The 16,354-nt window shown below is 32.2% G+C and overlaps 1 protein-coding gene across 1 annotated transcript in view; it reads left to right on the forward strand.

The window, feature by feature from the left end:
* Positions 1-302: 302 nt before the first annotated feature.
* TTC29 (tetratricopeptide repeat domain 29) overlaps positions 303-16,354 on the forward strand; it is a 75,238-nt gene continuing 59,186 nt past the window's right edge. The window contains exons 1-2 of the mRNA XM_025170926.2: positions 303-391; positions 2,649-2,732. Coding sequence (XP_025026694.2) covers positions 303-391; positions 2,649-2,732 — 173 coding nt within the window. The remainder of the gene's footprint in view (positions 392-2,648; positions 2,733-16,354) is intronic.

Consider the following 16,354-nt stretch of genomic DNA (forward strand, 5'->3'; position numbering starts at 1 on the left):
GAGAATTTGCATCTGCATGATTATATTGTTTGCATCATTTATATCATTTGTATAATGATGTCATTATCAAATGTCATAAATCATTGTGGAAATTTGAGGCTAATATAGCTTATGCCAAATTGATGTTAATATTAGATACCCATATACTACAGTCATAACTTGTCATAAGTGACAGCAGGTATCTTGATGTATGTTTGAATTATTTCTGTCTGCAAATATTTGGAATGAATGTCTTGACAAACTGAGAACTAATAATAATCTGATACTAATTTTAAAAATATTCTATATTTATTTAGTTCAAAATGAGTATATTTCCTCCAATACCTATACAAAGTCCAAAACCACATCCAAGTATGGAAGAGATGAGATGCCCTTTACCACCTCTTGCAAGGTATATATTTCTTATTTTTATTTGCTTTCTTTTCAACTCAATTGTGATTCTTTGAAACTAAAGCTCTAATAACAGAATAATTATAATACAGTAACCAAGCCACAGTAAGTCAGAATTATGTGTTTTGGATTAAAATCATGATATACATGAAGAATATTCTAGAAAGTAGAATTAAGGAAAGATTTCTATTATTTTTAAAATTCAAAATGACAACACTTGTAAATAGCTAGTAGTTATAAATAGTACAGTATATTATACTCGAGAGGTTTAATTTACATTTCCTGTTTCTTAGGGCAGCTGTCATTGGGGATAAATTCTTATTTCCTCACTTTTTTTTTTTTTAACCTCTCAGTTACAACTGATTATTAATTGTGCTTTTGTGTGGAATTCTGTAAAGCCCATTATTGTGAGGTTTGGGATAGTATTTTGAAACTTTGCACATTTATACATATAAGTATTAAAGTCAGTTAAGTTTTATGTTCTATTGTATTAATTTTTGTACTGCAGTAATACCAAACCTAGCTATAGCTATAAATATAAAGTAATCCACATTTTTCAGTATAAAGATTATACAAGCCTTCCTACCTTTCTTTGGAAATTATAGGAAACTGCTGACATATACCAAGTTTGCACTTTAAAAAAAAATGCTGTGTTGTATGTTTCATTTTATAAGATTACTTAAAGTAGTGAATATTTATAGAAAGAATATTTTCTGTTAGCGTACATAATCAGTAAGACAGCAGAAATATAACATGGCTCATTTTTGTTATATTTTATCAGAATAATAAAGTATAAGAGAGAGGGAGAGAGAGAAATTTTATCTTATAGAATGAATGAATACAATGAAACTTATTTCTAAATAGATATAAGTCTAAAAGTCTGAAGTTCCTTATCAATTCATTAACATTATTCACCTCAAGGAAGCTACATTTGGACTCTTTCTGAATTACCAGACCATGTATATTCTGATTATACTTTATTAGTTTGGTATATATCTGTATGCATAGATCTGTGTACAGTACTGTAATAACCTAGTCTCACAGATCTGATGGCAGATCCATTCTGTCTTCCCCAATTTACAAACTTAAGTTTGCAGTATAGTACAGAAAGAGTGTCTCCAGAAGATTAAAAATAAAATGGAAAACATCATGGAATATAAGTGCAGAGGTCTGCGCTGGAGAAATTTTGATTAAAATTAGGGTTATTGTCCTACAAAATACAGCAGCAATGTGACTAAATTGTTTTAAGTACACTTAACAGAGAGCTGTGATCTATTGATGATTTATGGGTGAGATGCTTGTTTTCATAGATACACATTTTTCATCTCTTATTCTGGAATTTACAGTAATACATTTAAAGACTATTTGTATAAACCTATGTATTTTATGTTATATTTAGTTATATTTATAAAAATGTTTTTATATTTGCTGTTTATCTTTGAATCTGCTACTTGAAGTGCTAAGCTCACGAAGGTTTAGTATGGCCACTCTGAGCACCTCCTCATATCACTCTGAAGTAGGTTGAGCAGAAAAATGGTTAATTTGCTACATCACCCACTGAGCTTCCATTGCTGAGGGTGGAATTGCACCTGGTCTCCCCACTTCTTAGCAATGTTTAGGTTAAGCTGTCTCTTCAACCCAGGAAAGGTTTAAGTTAGCATAGGCCCTTGTTTTCACAGCACCCATGTTGGCCTTTAATTAAGGTAATGAATTTAAAGCTATATAGCTGCTTCTCCAAGGAAAATGCAATTCCATCCAGGGTGAGTAGATTACCTGATACCTGTTTCCTAGACTCAAGAATCATCCACCCAGAGAGTCTTCTACTAAGATTTATACACATCCAATGCTACACAACTTTGTTCTACTTTGTAATTTGTCTAAAGTAATATCAGTACTTTGGCAGTGGTTATTATTTCACTTAAGAAAGCAAAGAAAGCAAATTTATTCTGCATGCCATGGACAAGTGTAACAAGGTTTGCTACATGGACAGTGAACATGAAAGCAATGAATAAAAGAAATCTTCTAAAGCTATGTTTATTATTCTCCAAAATAATAATAATAATAAAGATTTGAAATAGGTTCAGATCAAAAAATTAAAATTATATTTGTACATTTTATAATATTAGTTTGAAAAATACTTCATCAATATTTTAATCCATACTTGCCTTTGCCCGGGCAAGGGTTAGTTCCTAATATATGGAGCATATTGTGATATTAAGTCATCTTTCAGTGTTCTTTATTTTTTTGTTTAAATTTAGGATGCATTTGATCAAAGGAAAAGATGCCATAGATCGTTATTTGGCCATGCATATCAAAGGATTGTCAAAACAAGAGGCTGCTGCGTAAGTAAGGTCTTTCTGAGAATTTTATACTGCAACTTTATTATTTTCTTTGTTTCTAGTGCTATTCATTGATATCTGAAATTCCTCAGGCAATTTTCAGAAGAACATGGCATTTAAAAATTAAAATTGATATTAAATAATTATGTTTCACTGCTACTTATCTTGCATATATTAAAGACGTTAGATCAATGCCTGTGTTTGGTAAATGATTTACTGAACTGTTAGTGCTTTTATAGCATTTGATTATCTATTAGCAATTTAAAACATATATTTTTCCTTCATGGGTGTTTGAAAGCCTCTCAAGGATGAAATTTTACTTTCCAAAATACAATTACATTTGCAAAGTTGCTCTTTAAAATTCACTAGTGCTTTGAAAGCTAGCATCTAAAAACTGCTAAGAGAAGTACCATTTCATGCAAGTGAAACAGCAAAATAATGTTTTGTATAGTGTGTACTATAACATTTTAGTGTTATTCATTTTCAAAAGTGTTGCTTGTTTGCTTGTGCTATTGAAATTTTTGTAATAATTCAGTTTTTGTTCAGGAATTGCTATTTTAGCCATTGATACCTTAATTACATGTAAAATAAAATATCACTGCAGATTAAATGTGATTCTTTTTTCAAGCAGGCAAACCTGGAGCAGCTATTCTTTGATAGTCTCCTGAATTATCTTTTTATGGTATCTTCTCCTTTATTATGTACACTGTCATTAAAAATAATATTCACTGTCTTGTATTTAAAACAAGCTGGATTTTTAAAGGCTATGCTTGAACCCTAAAGAACTTTCAAAAAGCTCTGGTTTAACATAATCAGTCATATAATATCATCCTGAAAAGCCATTTCTTTCAAGGATTATTTGGGGCTTGTAAGTTTTTTATGATTTCTATGAAGTCCAGTGCCAGAGCTTGAATGTATGCCTCTTTGGTTTCTGGAAAAACAACTTCCATGGGCCCATCAATAAACTATACAACTCTGGCCCTCTGCCTTTCTCCTCTTGCTTTTTTTGATAAGAAAATCTTTGATGGAGTCCCAAATGATTCCCTTTGATCATGCTTCAGGTTGCATATTATGGAGGACATAGGGCAAAAATGCTCTCTTATTTGGAGAAAAAATCTTCAAAGCATTTGATGAGAGACTGCTAAGGGTACCTCTGTGCCCATACTTGCACCACATTGGGATCAACTGTAGACTTGATTATCTCTATATGATTTTTGGTTTTGGGAGCTGAGCCGATTTATTTCTGATTCTGCTATAGTTTACTGGAAATTGAACAAAAGTGGTATTTTCTTTGCCTTACTGTAGCTTTGTAATCTTTATTGGTGATATTTTTCCCATTGGGTCCCTCAGCCTATCTCCTAGCCTTTACTCTTTCTCTCTCTCTACTCCCACCCCATACAATTCAGTGTCCTGTTCCTGTAGCCTATCTTTTTTTGTATACACTATTTACAACTTGTCTCTCTCACTTTCCCAATCCAGTCACTATAGCAACAGGCAACCATGATTACACAACTGAGAAAAGAACCCAATTGCAAAGTTGCCAACATGCCATCATTTTACCTTCACAACTCATAGGGTTTTCTCATGCAAAAGAGGAATGTCTGCAAAGTAGCTGGGACACCTTTTGCAAGCTTCCCACCAAAGCAGCTTCAGGTTTTTTGCAGAGATGTCCCCAGGATCCATCAAAATGACAAAAGCAGCATTGTGTTGTCACGATGTGCACCCCCTTCATACAGGCATGTGACATCACAATACATGTTACAAAAGGGCAGAGCTTACATTGCATCAATGTGACATGCTTTTGTCATTTGCTCCCCCTGTCCCCCCCCCAAAAAAAACAGTGGAGACAAATAAACACAAATAGATATATTGAGAAGCATAGATAGAAGGATTAGTTGCATAAGTAATTTCTTTAATTGTCTTCTCATACAGAATGGAGGTGAGAGGGTTTTTGTTACTCCATGACTGGGGAGGGTGTTTTGAGGGGAGGTAGAACATTTTCTGAATGATGCTCCTTTAGTCTTCTGTTTATCATTTAATAGGTTCATGATGTTCTTTGCACAAATCTGCATTTTGAGGTGGCAGAAATAAAAATGTTGAGCTGATTTTAAGCTGTTGGTGGGATAGAAATGCTGGTGATATGAAAGTAACTTCAGGCTAAGGTTGTTTATCCGCTGATACAACATTAAATGAATTCCACAGTGTCTTTTTCTAAGTAAGCATGCATAAACAACAAATAAAACTGTACTAAACACAGGACCATGTCCTGAAACACATCCCTTATATTATAGGGGTTCAACAAATTCAGCAACATGGACCTGATACTACAAAGTCCAAGAGCTATTTTACAAAAAGAAAGTTGTAAAAATATTGAAATACAGCACTGAGTATTACTGATTGAAAAAGTCCCTGTGGTGAACTTATAACTGGTCAAAATAAACTATTTTTACCACTGTAAATTAAAAAATGCTTATCCTCATCTTAAGTCTGTCTTGAAAGTTGTGCATCAATGGCACCTAAATGCCTCCCATCATATTGTATCATCAATTCTCCTGTTTCAAACAGTTGTTGGAATGTCTGTAGATATTTATTTATTCAATTTATATAGCCATCCATCTCACTTTTATGTGACATATAGATACTCTCACACATAAGTAGCTCAGATTTCTGGTAGTATTTATATTCTAGAAGGAAATTATTCAATTTTTGTCAAACATTAAGCTTTGCCAGACTTTAATTCTTCTTTCAGTTTTCAAGGGCAGTAATGCTACTTTGATGTATAAAGACTTGATCAGTTTTCATTGCTTGGAAATCTGCTTCTGTGAGCCGCCCTGAGTCATGCAAGTAAGATGGGCGGCTGTATAAACTGGATAAATAAAATAGAATAAATACAATAACATTATTCATATGTACACACATGACAAATCCTTCAAAGAAATGCTTCGTAAGCTGTCTCCACATGTGTGTGAATGGGCAGCCTTTTAGCTTCAGTGAGAAAATTTTTTAAAAGCAAAATGTATGTGCATGCACACACAAGCAAGGTCAGCTGGGAGCAGGTTACAAATCAGCTGCATAAGCCTGGAAAAAGGTGAGGTTATTTTAAATATTCAAATGCTTATGTTCATTGTAGAACAACTCTTTCAAAGGATCTGTACAGCCCTTGTTATGAACATAAAGAATTGGATAAGAGACAACTTCTCAAGAATAGCTTTGATTGCTTAAGTGTACCTATAATGGTTAGGATACTTCAACACTTTTATAAAGTAATATATTTTAAAAGTTATTTATTTTAAAAGAAATAAGCCAGAGCATTTTGTCATAATATTTGAAGACAATAATGTTGATAGAAGAGATAGTTAGGTGAGATTGCATATGTCATCTTTACTGATTCCCAGTTCTGCAAATATGTCAAAATTTACAGAAATATTTGATTAAATATTAGGTAAATTAAAACTGGTTTTGAAAGAATGCTTTAAAAATGAGATGAATTTACCAATATACAAAATTGACCATATTGTGCCTATAAAATAAGTGCATGTAATGCAATAATGGTGCATTGCAGAAATATTTCCTGAAGTTGTTTTGTTTTAGAGTCTAGATCTTTCACACCAGAGGAATAATAGATGACTGCAATTCAGTATATCGGCTGAAAGATTATGTCAGCCTTCATTGAAAAGATTTGTGTGTTAGAAATGTTATATTCAGTTCATACATTTCTGCTTAGAAGCATTGAATTTAATGGGAATTATTCCCAAGTAAATGATTATAGGATCACAGATTTAAAGCAGTCCCTGGTATAACATTGAAATATTCAAAATCAAACTTTTTCCTTTTGCAAGTAAATTATTCAAATAAGAAATGTACAGTTGTCTTCCCATATTTCAATGCAATAGAATGGTAGGTCTAATTATTCTTCAACATATCTTGGTTGACCTATATTATACTCAGGACCTCAGTTTACTTCCACTTTTTAAAAACATTCACCAGGAACAGATATACAGTAGATATGTAAAACTTAAGATCCAATTTGCTATGGCCTGGATGTGAAACTAAATACTGTAAAATGAAGAAATCAAATGTAAGACTGCATAATCCTCTGTTTTTTTGTGTTGAATTTTTAGCTGCAAACCTGCACTTCCTTAGTTGAAATTAATTGACATTGAACTCAGTAGAATTTCTTTCTCAGGATGCCCTCATGGAATTAGTCTATTAATGTGGATTAAACATTCGTTGACTACTCAGGTAAGACCTGCTCCATGAATATATTGCTTTATTCAGAAGCAAGTCTTATTGTCACACTAATGCACTTCTAAGATTACAGTATTACTTTACTTTACCAAAAGTACAATCTGTCTCCAGTCATCCAGAGCTCTTTGTTCACTGCTATCTTAATTACATTTCCCCTATTTCCAATGAACTATCATTTATACCTTAGTCCTGTATATTAGAGATATATGGTCTAATAACCATGGCTACATGTGTCCCCCACCAAACCTTGGATGCTCTTAAAGCCCCTTCAAAAATTGCTATTGAATTATAATATCTGATGTGACAGAAAGTGGAGGACCTGAAATATATGTGGAGCAACTGTATTAGTTATACTTAATTTCAATCCTAATTAAATACATTCATTTTTGTTTGCTGTCCTGGCCCCAGCTACTTTTGAAATACAACTACCAGACCTACTATTCAAAAGACATATGTGTCCTTCTAAAAAAAAGTTGTAAATAGAACCATAAAATTAATTGGAATCCATAATAAAATTTTTGCAAAGAAAAGTGCTGTTCTTCAGAATACTAGCCAACTAGCTAGCTGTATACTTTTCAGGAGTAAGCCATTCAGCCTCTTAACTGTGTCTTTCTGGCCCCATAATTAGTATCTTGGGGTCACTGAACATACTCTGTCCCCATTAGGACATTTTTCCCCTCCCCGTTTTTGAACTACTCTGAATTTGAGGATTCCCCCAATCCTAATCTCTCTTGTGCATGCCTGGTCCAATTTGGGTACAGAAAAATCTACACAAAAAGAGTTTGTTTACTTTTAATATATAGGATATTTTTAATGATACATTATACCCCACTAAACTCACTGCTGAGGTGATGCTGCCCAGGAAGAAATATATACATCTTATAGACATTATTATAAAAGATGTATTATGATTTTTTTCTAATGCCTTTCAATGTTAATAATGTATGTGTGTATATTATTATTCTATCTGAATAATTTTTAGTAATCTTGGTTGTTGTGACTAAGATTCTATGTTTTCACTAACCAGCATTCTTTCTGAGTTAATATCTCCCTCAAAACAGAAAGGAAATACAGTTCTGTCAAAAATGTGGACTCTACACTTTGGTATGGTGTAATGTACTTATCAATATCATTAGAGAATGATAAGAAAATAGGATTGTGGGGGAGATAAATAGTTTACTTTCTGTTAAAAATGATTCTGTGCATTGTATAATATGGCATATTTTCCTTGAAAGATTAAAAAGTTCTAATCAACTTCAGTACATTATGTAGAAGTTCCATTTTCTAAACTCTGCAAAAGAAAGTTTCATATTTAATGGGAAATCATGAATAATTCCATTTATTATCTACTTCTTTCTTTCAAAGACATGATCTGGATAAAAGGCGGGGTGAATAATTTCAAAAAATGCAATACATTTTTAATGGGAAGGTGCAAACTACAGATTCTCATGACTATTAGCAAGTGTAGAGGAAACAGAATTTTACTTGCAAAAACTCATCAGATTCTAGGAAAGATAAAATAAGAGACGTACTTTTATAAAGAGTACTGGATTTTAACTTATTTACATACATTGTTTTGCTAAGTTTAGGTCTATAGTTTTCTAAACATTTCATTTCTCAATAGTTCACCAACACTTGGCAGGGAGTTTAAGAAACAAGTAAATAGCTGTGCCTTATTTGAAGTGGGCATAGACTGCTATGGAAATGTTCAGTGTGTAAGTGATACAAAATGCAAGTGGGAATTTGCTTACCCTAGAATTGATAGAGTAAATCTTCTGGACTACACAGAAATTCTGCTTTTAATTTTACTCTGAACCCCTTGGTCTGATTTTTTTGCCCTCTTATATGTTAAAAAAAGAATACAACATGAAAAATCTAAGAGGAACTGTCAGATTGGTGCACTGCATATGTAGTATCTTTTTTTTTCTGATGTTCCCCTTACATAGTAGAATAGTCCAGAAGCTTCTGTTCTTTAAAAGACAATAGTCCATTTTGTATATAATGCTGAAATTCAGTGAAATTGGTTTTCAGGGTGCATGGAAGATGGTATGGAGGATGAATCTGTTGCAGAAGCAGATTTCTGTTCTCATAACACTGAATTCAGCCCATAGAGCCTTTATCCATTTTGCCTGCATAAGAGAATCTAAACACTCTTCCCTGAATTCAGACATCATAGGAAACTATAAGCAGTTAAATAATTAATACAAGACCAAAACTGATGCAAGCTTTTCCTCAGTGACAAAACTAGTTTCTTTCTGCATCTGAACCAGGCCAATGAAATTTAAGGCATTCTTTCCAAAACCATAGCTTCTGAGTTTTCAAAATTCAGCCATAAACTGCTTTATATGTATGTAAGTATATATGAGGATAATTTGTTCAAAGGGAGGTTCCAATATGAGAAATCCTATTCACATTCAAATCTTTTCAGGCTTAATTAAAACTGTGAACTTCTTTTTTGAAGCATAATTAAATAGCAGGTGGAAAGATATCAACCTTAGTCTTAACTATATTTTATGAATGAATTGCTCATATAGACTTAGGCTTTACATAGTAACGTTTCAGAATAAGGCTGTAATATTATATACAATTATGGGGAAGTAAAATGCATTGAATTCAGCAGGATTGATTACTTTGTAGACATAGGATTACACTGTGAATATTACACCATATATTTCACAATTTTTTGTCTTCAGTATTTTGAGGATTTTCTTTTCCTCAAAATGCTTTTCTGTATGTGTGTGTGTCTACCAGCCATCTGGTAGTAACATGTGAAATAAGATTTAGTACACATAAGCTTATGTCACAATCTAACTTCAATCTTTATTTTCCATTTTACAGAGTTACTGATAAGTAAAATATGTTAGGATTCTTTTAAGTGAATACATTTAAAAGTACAAAAACATTTGTCGCATTAGGAACAGGAGAAGCTGATCTGGGGAAAGATTTCCTGAGGTGTAACCAAAAAATAATACAGCTCCTCACTACCTCAGAGCCTTATATAATTTAAATGAGCTTAAGATGTTAATGTTCTAATTGAGTATTCTTCATACATACAACTCAATTAATATACTTTTTTCTATCATGGGGGAATTTTTTTGTATTGTAACATTTATTACTATATTTTTACTTATTAAATAATTATATAAAGTAATATAGACTAAAATTTAAGTTTTGCTCAAAGTTGAGATTTGCTTTCACCTGTATCCTGTGGAAAAAAATTGTAAACATATACTTAGAGTAGGGGCAGTAGTAAATATGGTTTCACACAAAAAGAATCAGTTTTCTATAGATAGCCATCACATTTCACTTAGACTTAGTATTAGGATATTCTAAAATACCATGGTATGATGATAGTATATATTTTCCTTGCATTGCAAACAGTAGATTGTTAAGAATATGCTTATGAAAAATGTACAGATGGCACCTAAGTTTCAATAGTAGGATTCTGCATTCACATTGTTACAAACACCAAAATAGGATATAAGATATATTACTGAAATCCATATTTATACATTTTTTAATTTAATTCAAGCAAAATTATCTTTCTTCTTGAAAAGAGATTAGGCTAAATAACCAAGTTAATAAAAGTTGTTCAAAACAAAGTTTTTATTATATAATATTTAGAACTAAAATAAAAATAACTGGAATTATGCCATGCAGAATTCCTTAACTCTTTACTATATATCTTAAAGCATAGTGACACTTCAACATTATTGCTAAATGTTTTGCTTTTTCAATTTTATACTGGGTAAAAGTAAAAAACACAGGATTTGGAATGTGAATCTGGTTGTTCACAATCACAATAATTACCCAATTAAGAAAATATGCAGTATATGTTACATATTAAAATATTTCATTACATGATCAAACAGCTTATTACATTAATAAATATTTATTTTCTAAAATGCTTTAATATACCTGACCCTAGATTTTAAATAAAATTTGAATAACTAATTCATTCTAATGTAAATTTTTAGAAAGCACAGCTCTGCATATTCTGTAACCTTAAGATCAATTTACAAATACAGCACTTATAAAGCTAAGAAATTCTTAGTGCAAACTAAGAATTTTTTTCCAATTAAAGAATATTTATTTGTTACCTGCCAAATATGTAGTTCCTGAAATGTTGACCATTTAAGTACTTAAAGAAATAATATGTTTTTACAAGTTTTATCTAATACTTTTTTGCAGTTACATGGGTATAGAAGCCTCAAGCTTTATATCTTATGACTTTATACAACTTTTTAAAATTATAAGTATTGTCTTATAATTTAAAGTGCCTACCCATGTTGGCAAATATAAATAATGAAATTATGCCTACAGTTGAAGCAAGGAAAAAGAACAACAGACAAACTGCAATTATACAGAGAGTAAATAGCAGTGACTCTGTTTTGGTCAACCCATTTTTTTCAATAATGAACTCTGAAGAGATTGATACAAGTCAAGGGCTGACATATATCAATATAGTGGAATTTTAGTTTGCACAGCTGTAAGACCAGCCTCAATACACTGAGTTTGGACAGCATATTAACCAATTCTCCTTGGGTAATAAATCTGGGGTTGGCCATCTTTTCCTGTTCCCTAACTCAAATCTATTTAAAGCTTCTAGGTTTTGTGAACCTAGAATATCTGCCTAATCCAATCAGCAGAAAACAAAAATTGAAGTCTAGATTAAGACCTGCATGGGAGTCAGAGGGTCATGGTTAAAAAAAATAGTAGGAAGATCCTATTTTTTAATCTTCATTTTCCTGCCTTTGAGTTAAATAGTTTAGAAGTCCATCCTCAGATAATTGTGTAAAACTCTTCAGTCTTGTTCTGAGAAATAAATAAACCCAAAGTAAAACAAAAGCCTTGAAGGCCAAGAAATTTCTTTGCTTATTTACTTTAAAATCAGTCTTTTTCCTTAATAAACAGCTAAATATGGGAGAAAGGGTATAATTATTTGCTTTAGACCAATCTTTTAAATGCAATATTACCTGTACTAAGAAGAAAGTAATCTTGGGCAGCACAGCAAATACAGTAAGACCTGTATGGGAAGTTCTATGTTGTTTGCTAAGTGGCTTTTTTTACATGCTTGCCATCCTCTCCATTCTGGCAGGCATACCTAGATTTGCACCTTAAATTAGAAGGGTCTCTCTCTATATATATTTGCATTATTAGTTTTTCCCTAAAACGACAAAATCTTACAACTTAAATGCTTTTAACAGGTATATTATTTTGACAGCAATTATAATTTTGAAATTGCTGAGACAGTCATTTATCTGACATGTTTATAATAGATGCAATCATTTTGAAATCATTAGGAAAATCCACATGGAAGTTATACTTGAGTATCAGGCCCAGTAATATGGAAACGTATTATGTATTTGCTTTTGTTCAACAACTACACTGTTACTCTGGGTATTGCTTAAATAGTAATATTTAACTGCAATATTGCTATGTTTCCAGTAGAGGCCCCCAGAGGCCATTCTAATTATTGAAAAACTGTTTTGGGAACAGTTTTTGTAAACATTTTCATTAAATGTTGATTTATAGAATATCATTTTAATATGACTTTTCAAGTTGAGCTACATAATATAACTAACTAATTCTTGCAATTTGAAAATGAGTTTTGACCAACAGGACCATAATATGTTGTAATAATTTAATAGTCAAAATCTCTTGCATGTACCTTGTGATATATTTCTTCACATTTGGTGACAATTTTTTAAAGCTCTATAAACTTTATCTTATTTCTTGTCTTCAATTAATATGAACTAATTAATTTATAAAATCATTACATACAAATGTAAATTCTGAATATTCAAGCATAAATTAGAATCCAAAATCCATATTATGACAATGCATTTGCTATGATAACTTAATACTTCTCAAATATTGTTTGATTACAATTACATTAAGATTACATTACATTAAGCAAAGACCAAACAAACCATATTTATGGTTTAGTAATATATGTGAACTGTGTCATAGTCTGAACTTGTACATCATAATAAGCTGTAATATGTGCATTATGTAATATACAGTAAGTATGAACCCAGTCAATTATTTAAGAAACCTTAGTTAAGCGGATCCTGACAATGTGATATGTTACCCTAACCACTGATAGATGTGAGTCTCAAATTAAATGAGACAGTGTGAGCTAATTTGAGAGTTACATGCTAATAAACTAGTTCATTCATGTGAACCATGTAAATTGTGATCTACAAACAAGCATGGCTGAGTTCAAAGAACATCCTAAATCAAAATCAAACAATCAAACCATATTAAATTGGCTAGAAGACTGCTGTATTTTTTTAAAAATCCAGATCATACAGTATATAAAACTTAGAAAAAAGCCACCTTAGAAGAAGCTGCACTGGGACACTATTTGTCTTATCTATGGATAACATTTATCCCCATAGTTACTTGTTCTTTGTGTTAAGGATGCCTTTTTAAACCTTTTCTACTCCATACTAGATACAGTACTTCAGTTGTGAAGCCAAAAACATAGGAGAAAGCCCCTAAAATTGTGAGATTCTCAGCTTTGGAGATTCTATCTTTGGAATTTAAAAAACGTACTGTGATCCTTTTTGGTGAGCATTGAATCACCTTGCAGTGATTTCAGGCCTTAGTATGATGTGGAGCAAAACATGAGAGTTTCTGTATTCTGGCCTCATTCATCTTGCATCTCAGAGGCAATACTCTTTCAGTGTATTGCCTCTGATCCTGATATGTTAAAATAATGAAATCATAACTGTGGCTTGCATACAATGCTTACTTAACACTTATCATGGCTGGAAAACGTAGGAACTTCATAGTGAGACAGTAGCTCCTCTGCTACGGGACAGCCTTCCCCACTAAACAATACCTCTTTCATAGGGTTCAGTCATAAAAATGAGAATGCTCACTCCAACTTTTTATGTTTTTCTTATTTATTTTTTGTATCTTTCTCTTTTATTTTGACTTCCACTTTTACTTCAGGATTTAATTTAACATCTTGTACTAGCTTAAAAAAATTATAGTGGTTCAGTTTCTTGTAATCCATTCCCCACTCCATTTCAGTTATTTACTTACCAAAGTAAAAAAAAAAAATCATATTTATTACTTATTTATTTATTTATGGTCCACAACTAATCATAAAAGCAAAATACAACAAATATGCTAAATAACAGAATAAAATTACATGCATTTATATTGATCTTCTCTTACAGTACTGATTTCTTTGATTTCACTTACAGAGTGCCCCACTTCATGATAATTAAATATCTCTATCAATTCTTTTCCAAAACTATAAAAATAGTTTTGTCCTATCAAGACTTTTGTAATAATGTTTCTGCTTCTTTTTTATTATATTGTTTATAGGCAGCATTAATCTGTTAATTTATTTTTAGTGTACATTACAGTAATTCCCCCATATATGCAATTTTCTGTGCTCCTATGTGGAAGCCAGCAAGCTACCTGAACTATATACTGTAACAATACCTACATTTAGAAGATTCTTCACCCTGGCCTGCTCTGATGCTTTGCCTACTGCTGCCTTGGAAGGAAAATTCAGAAGAGTCCCTTATAATGGCCCATTATGTCCTTGTGAATTGAACGCAATGGAATCCCTAAGCTATGTTTTATCATACTGCTTCTTCTACAGAGATACTAGGAACAGGTACATTGCTCTTTTAGTGGACTTCCCAGGACTTACAGACCGTTTTTATATTCAACTACTGCTGGCTGATCAATACAATCCTACTTCTTGCAATGGCCAAATTTTGCTTTGCTGTCTTTAAGATCAGAAGCCAAATTTTGATTCAATAGGAAAAATATTCTGCCCAGATTTTAAAAAAAATCCTAATTGCTTCCTGTCTTTCACTTTTCTTTTAGTCACGTTTTAAACAAACAAACAAAAAAAACATGTTTTCTCTTTTTCCTTTTGGTCTATGGCTGTAAATTGAATAAATGAAAGGGAAAATGAATGAAATGTGTTGTGCCTCAGTTTGCCTTGTATAAATTCAGAGATGTGAGTATCTGCAGTCACATAGTGTTGGGATTGTTCCACTTCTCACAAGAATTGGATAATCACACAGTCTGATCTTACTGGAGTTAATATGCCTCCAAGCCTATTTTTAGAATTGAAGAGGCGTGTACTACTAAGAGTTGAAAAACCATGTGGTTTGATTTCTTTGGAGATAAGATGGACCCCAAGTGTATTGTCAGAGGTGAAGAGATATGTATTGCTAAGTACTCTAGATCTGTGACAGTCTTGAAAAAAATAGTTAAAAGATAAATTGCATCAGTTAAGAAAAATAGTTATAACAAGTGTAAGAAGTGGAATAGCACCATCACTTAAACTTTCATATACAGCCCATGACTCAAATATAGAGAAGATGGAGCAGGCACTCAATCTTGGAACGAAGGATCAGAGCAGAAGAAAATGTAAAAAGTACAAATACAGTTATGAATAAAGCTAAGGAACGGTATGAAAGTTTTATGGACAATACAGAAAAGAGTGAGTCTAGTAAATTTGTGGCCAGCAAACATGATTTGTGACAGAGTCAGATGTCATGGTGCAACAAAATGGGTGGGAGAAACAGCACAGTGTTAATATTTGTAGTTAAATGTGCTAAAAAAATTCAAACCCTTTCTTATACAGGCTGATGTTAGTATCTCAGCTTTTGGCTTTAAACAGTATAAATTGGATTATATGATTTCTTTATGAAGTTATGTTTATGGTAACATTCTGATGATATCAGTTACAGATCAAGATTGAAAATGTCATTGATTGTGCATACAAGATTTTTTTTTTTCTTTTCAATGCAGGGATGAGGTAGTATATGAAATTATTTGTTTAGCTACTAAAAGTCCTAGAAATCAGACAATGTTAGATAGACAGTGGCAGAATTTTTAGCTTGTTGTATCCCTTTTTTGTTTTTCAGCGAATTTAATATTTTTGTGGCTTAATATACATATTTCTTTAATTTCTCATTGAAAATCCCTAAGATATTATGGAGATGGCTGGTGGGGTGAGGGGTTGTCCCCCCCCAGCATCTTACAGGTTTTTTAGGGCCAATTATAGGAGGTTTTTAGGCCATTTTTATATATGTTTTTAACTATTTATAGATTATGTCTAGGTCTGGAGAATCCTGTGTTTTTTATTATTAGTGTGAGCCGCCCAGAGTCACCCATTGGGGGAGATGGGCGGCATACAAATTTGAAAAATAAATAAATAAATAAATATTATACTATTACACTTTGTGGTGGTTCTAGGTACAGAAAAGAAAACTAAGGGTGAGGGGGCACATGCAAGATTGCAACAGCTGAAGTGAATTGAGATGGAGGGAGAGAGAGAGAGATAGGAGGCAGGCAGGCTAAGTAATCGACTTCATGGAGTTCTAGATAGATGG

The sequence above is a fragment of the Python bivittatus genome, unplaced genomic scaffold, assembly GCF_059951505.1.
Source record: "Python bivittatus isolate LINGU-HERP-01145 unplaced genomic scaffold, Pbiv_v1 ctg000070_np1212, whole genome shotgun sequence".
Classification (NCBI taxonomy): domain Eukaryota; kingdom Metazoa; phylum Chordata; class Lepidosauria; order Squamata; family Pythonidae; genus Python; species Python bivittatus.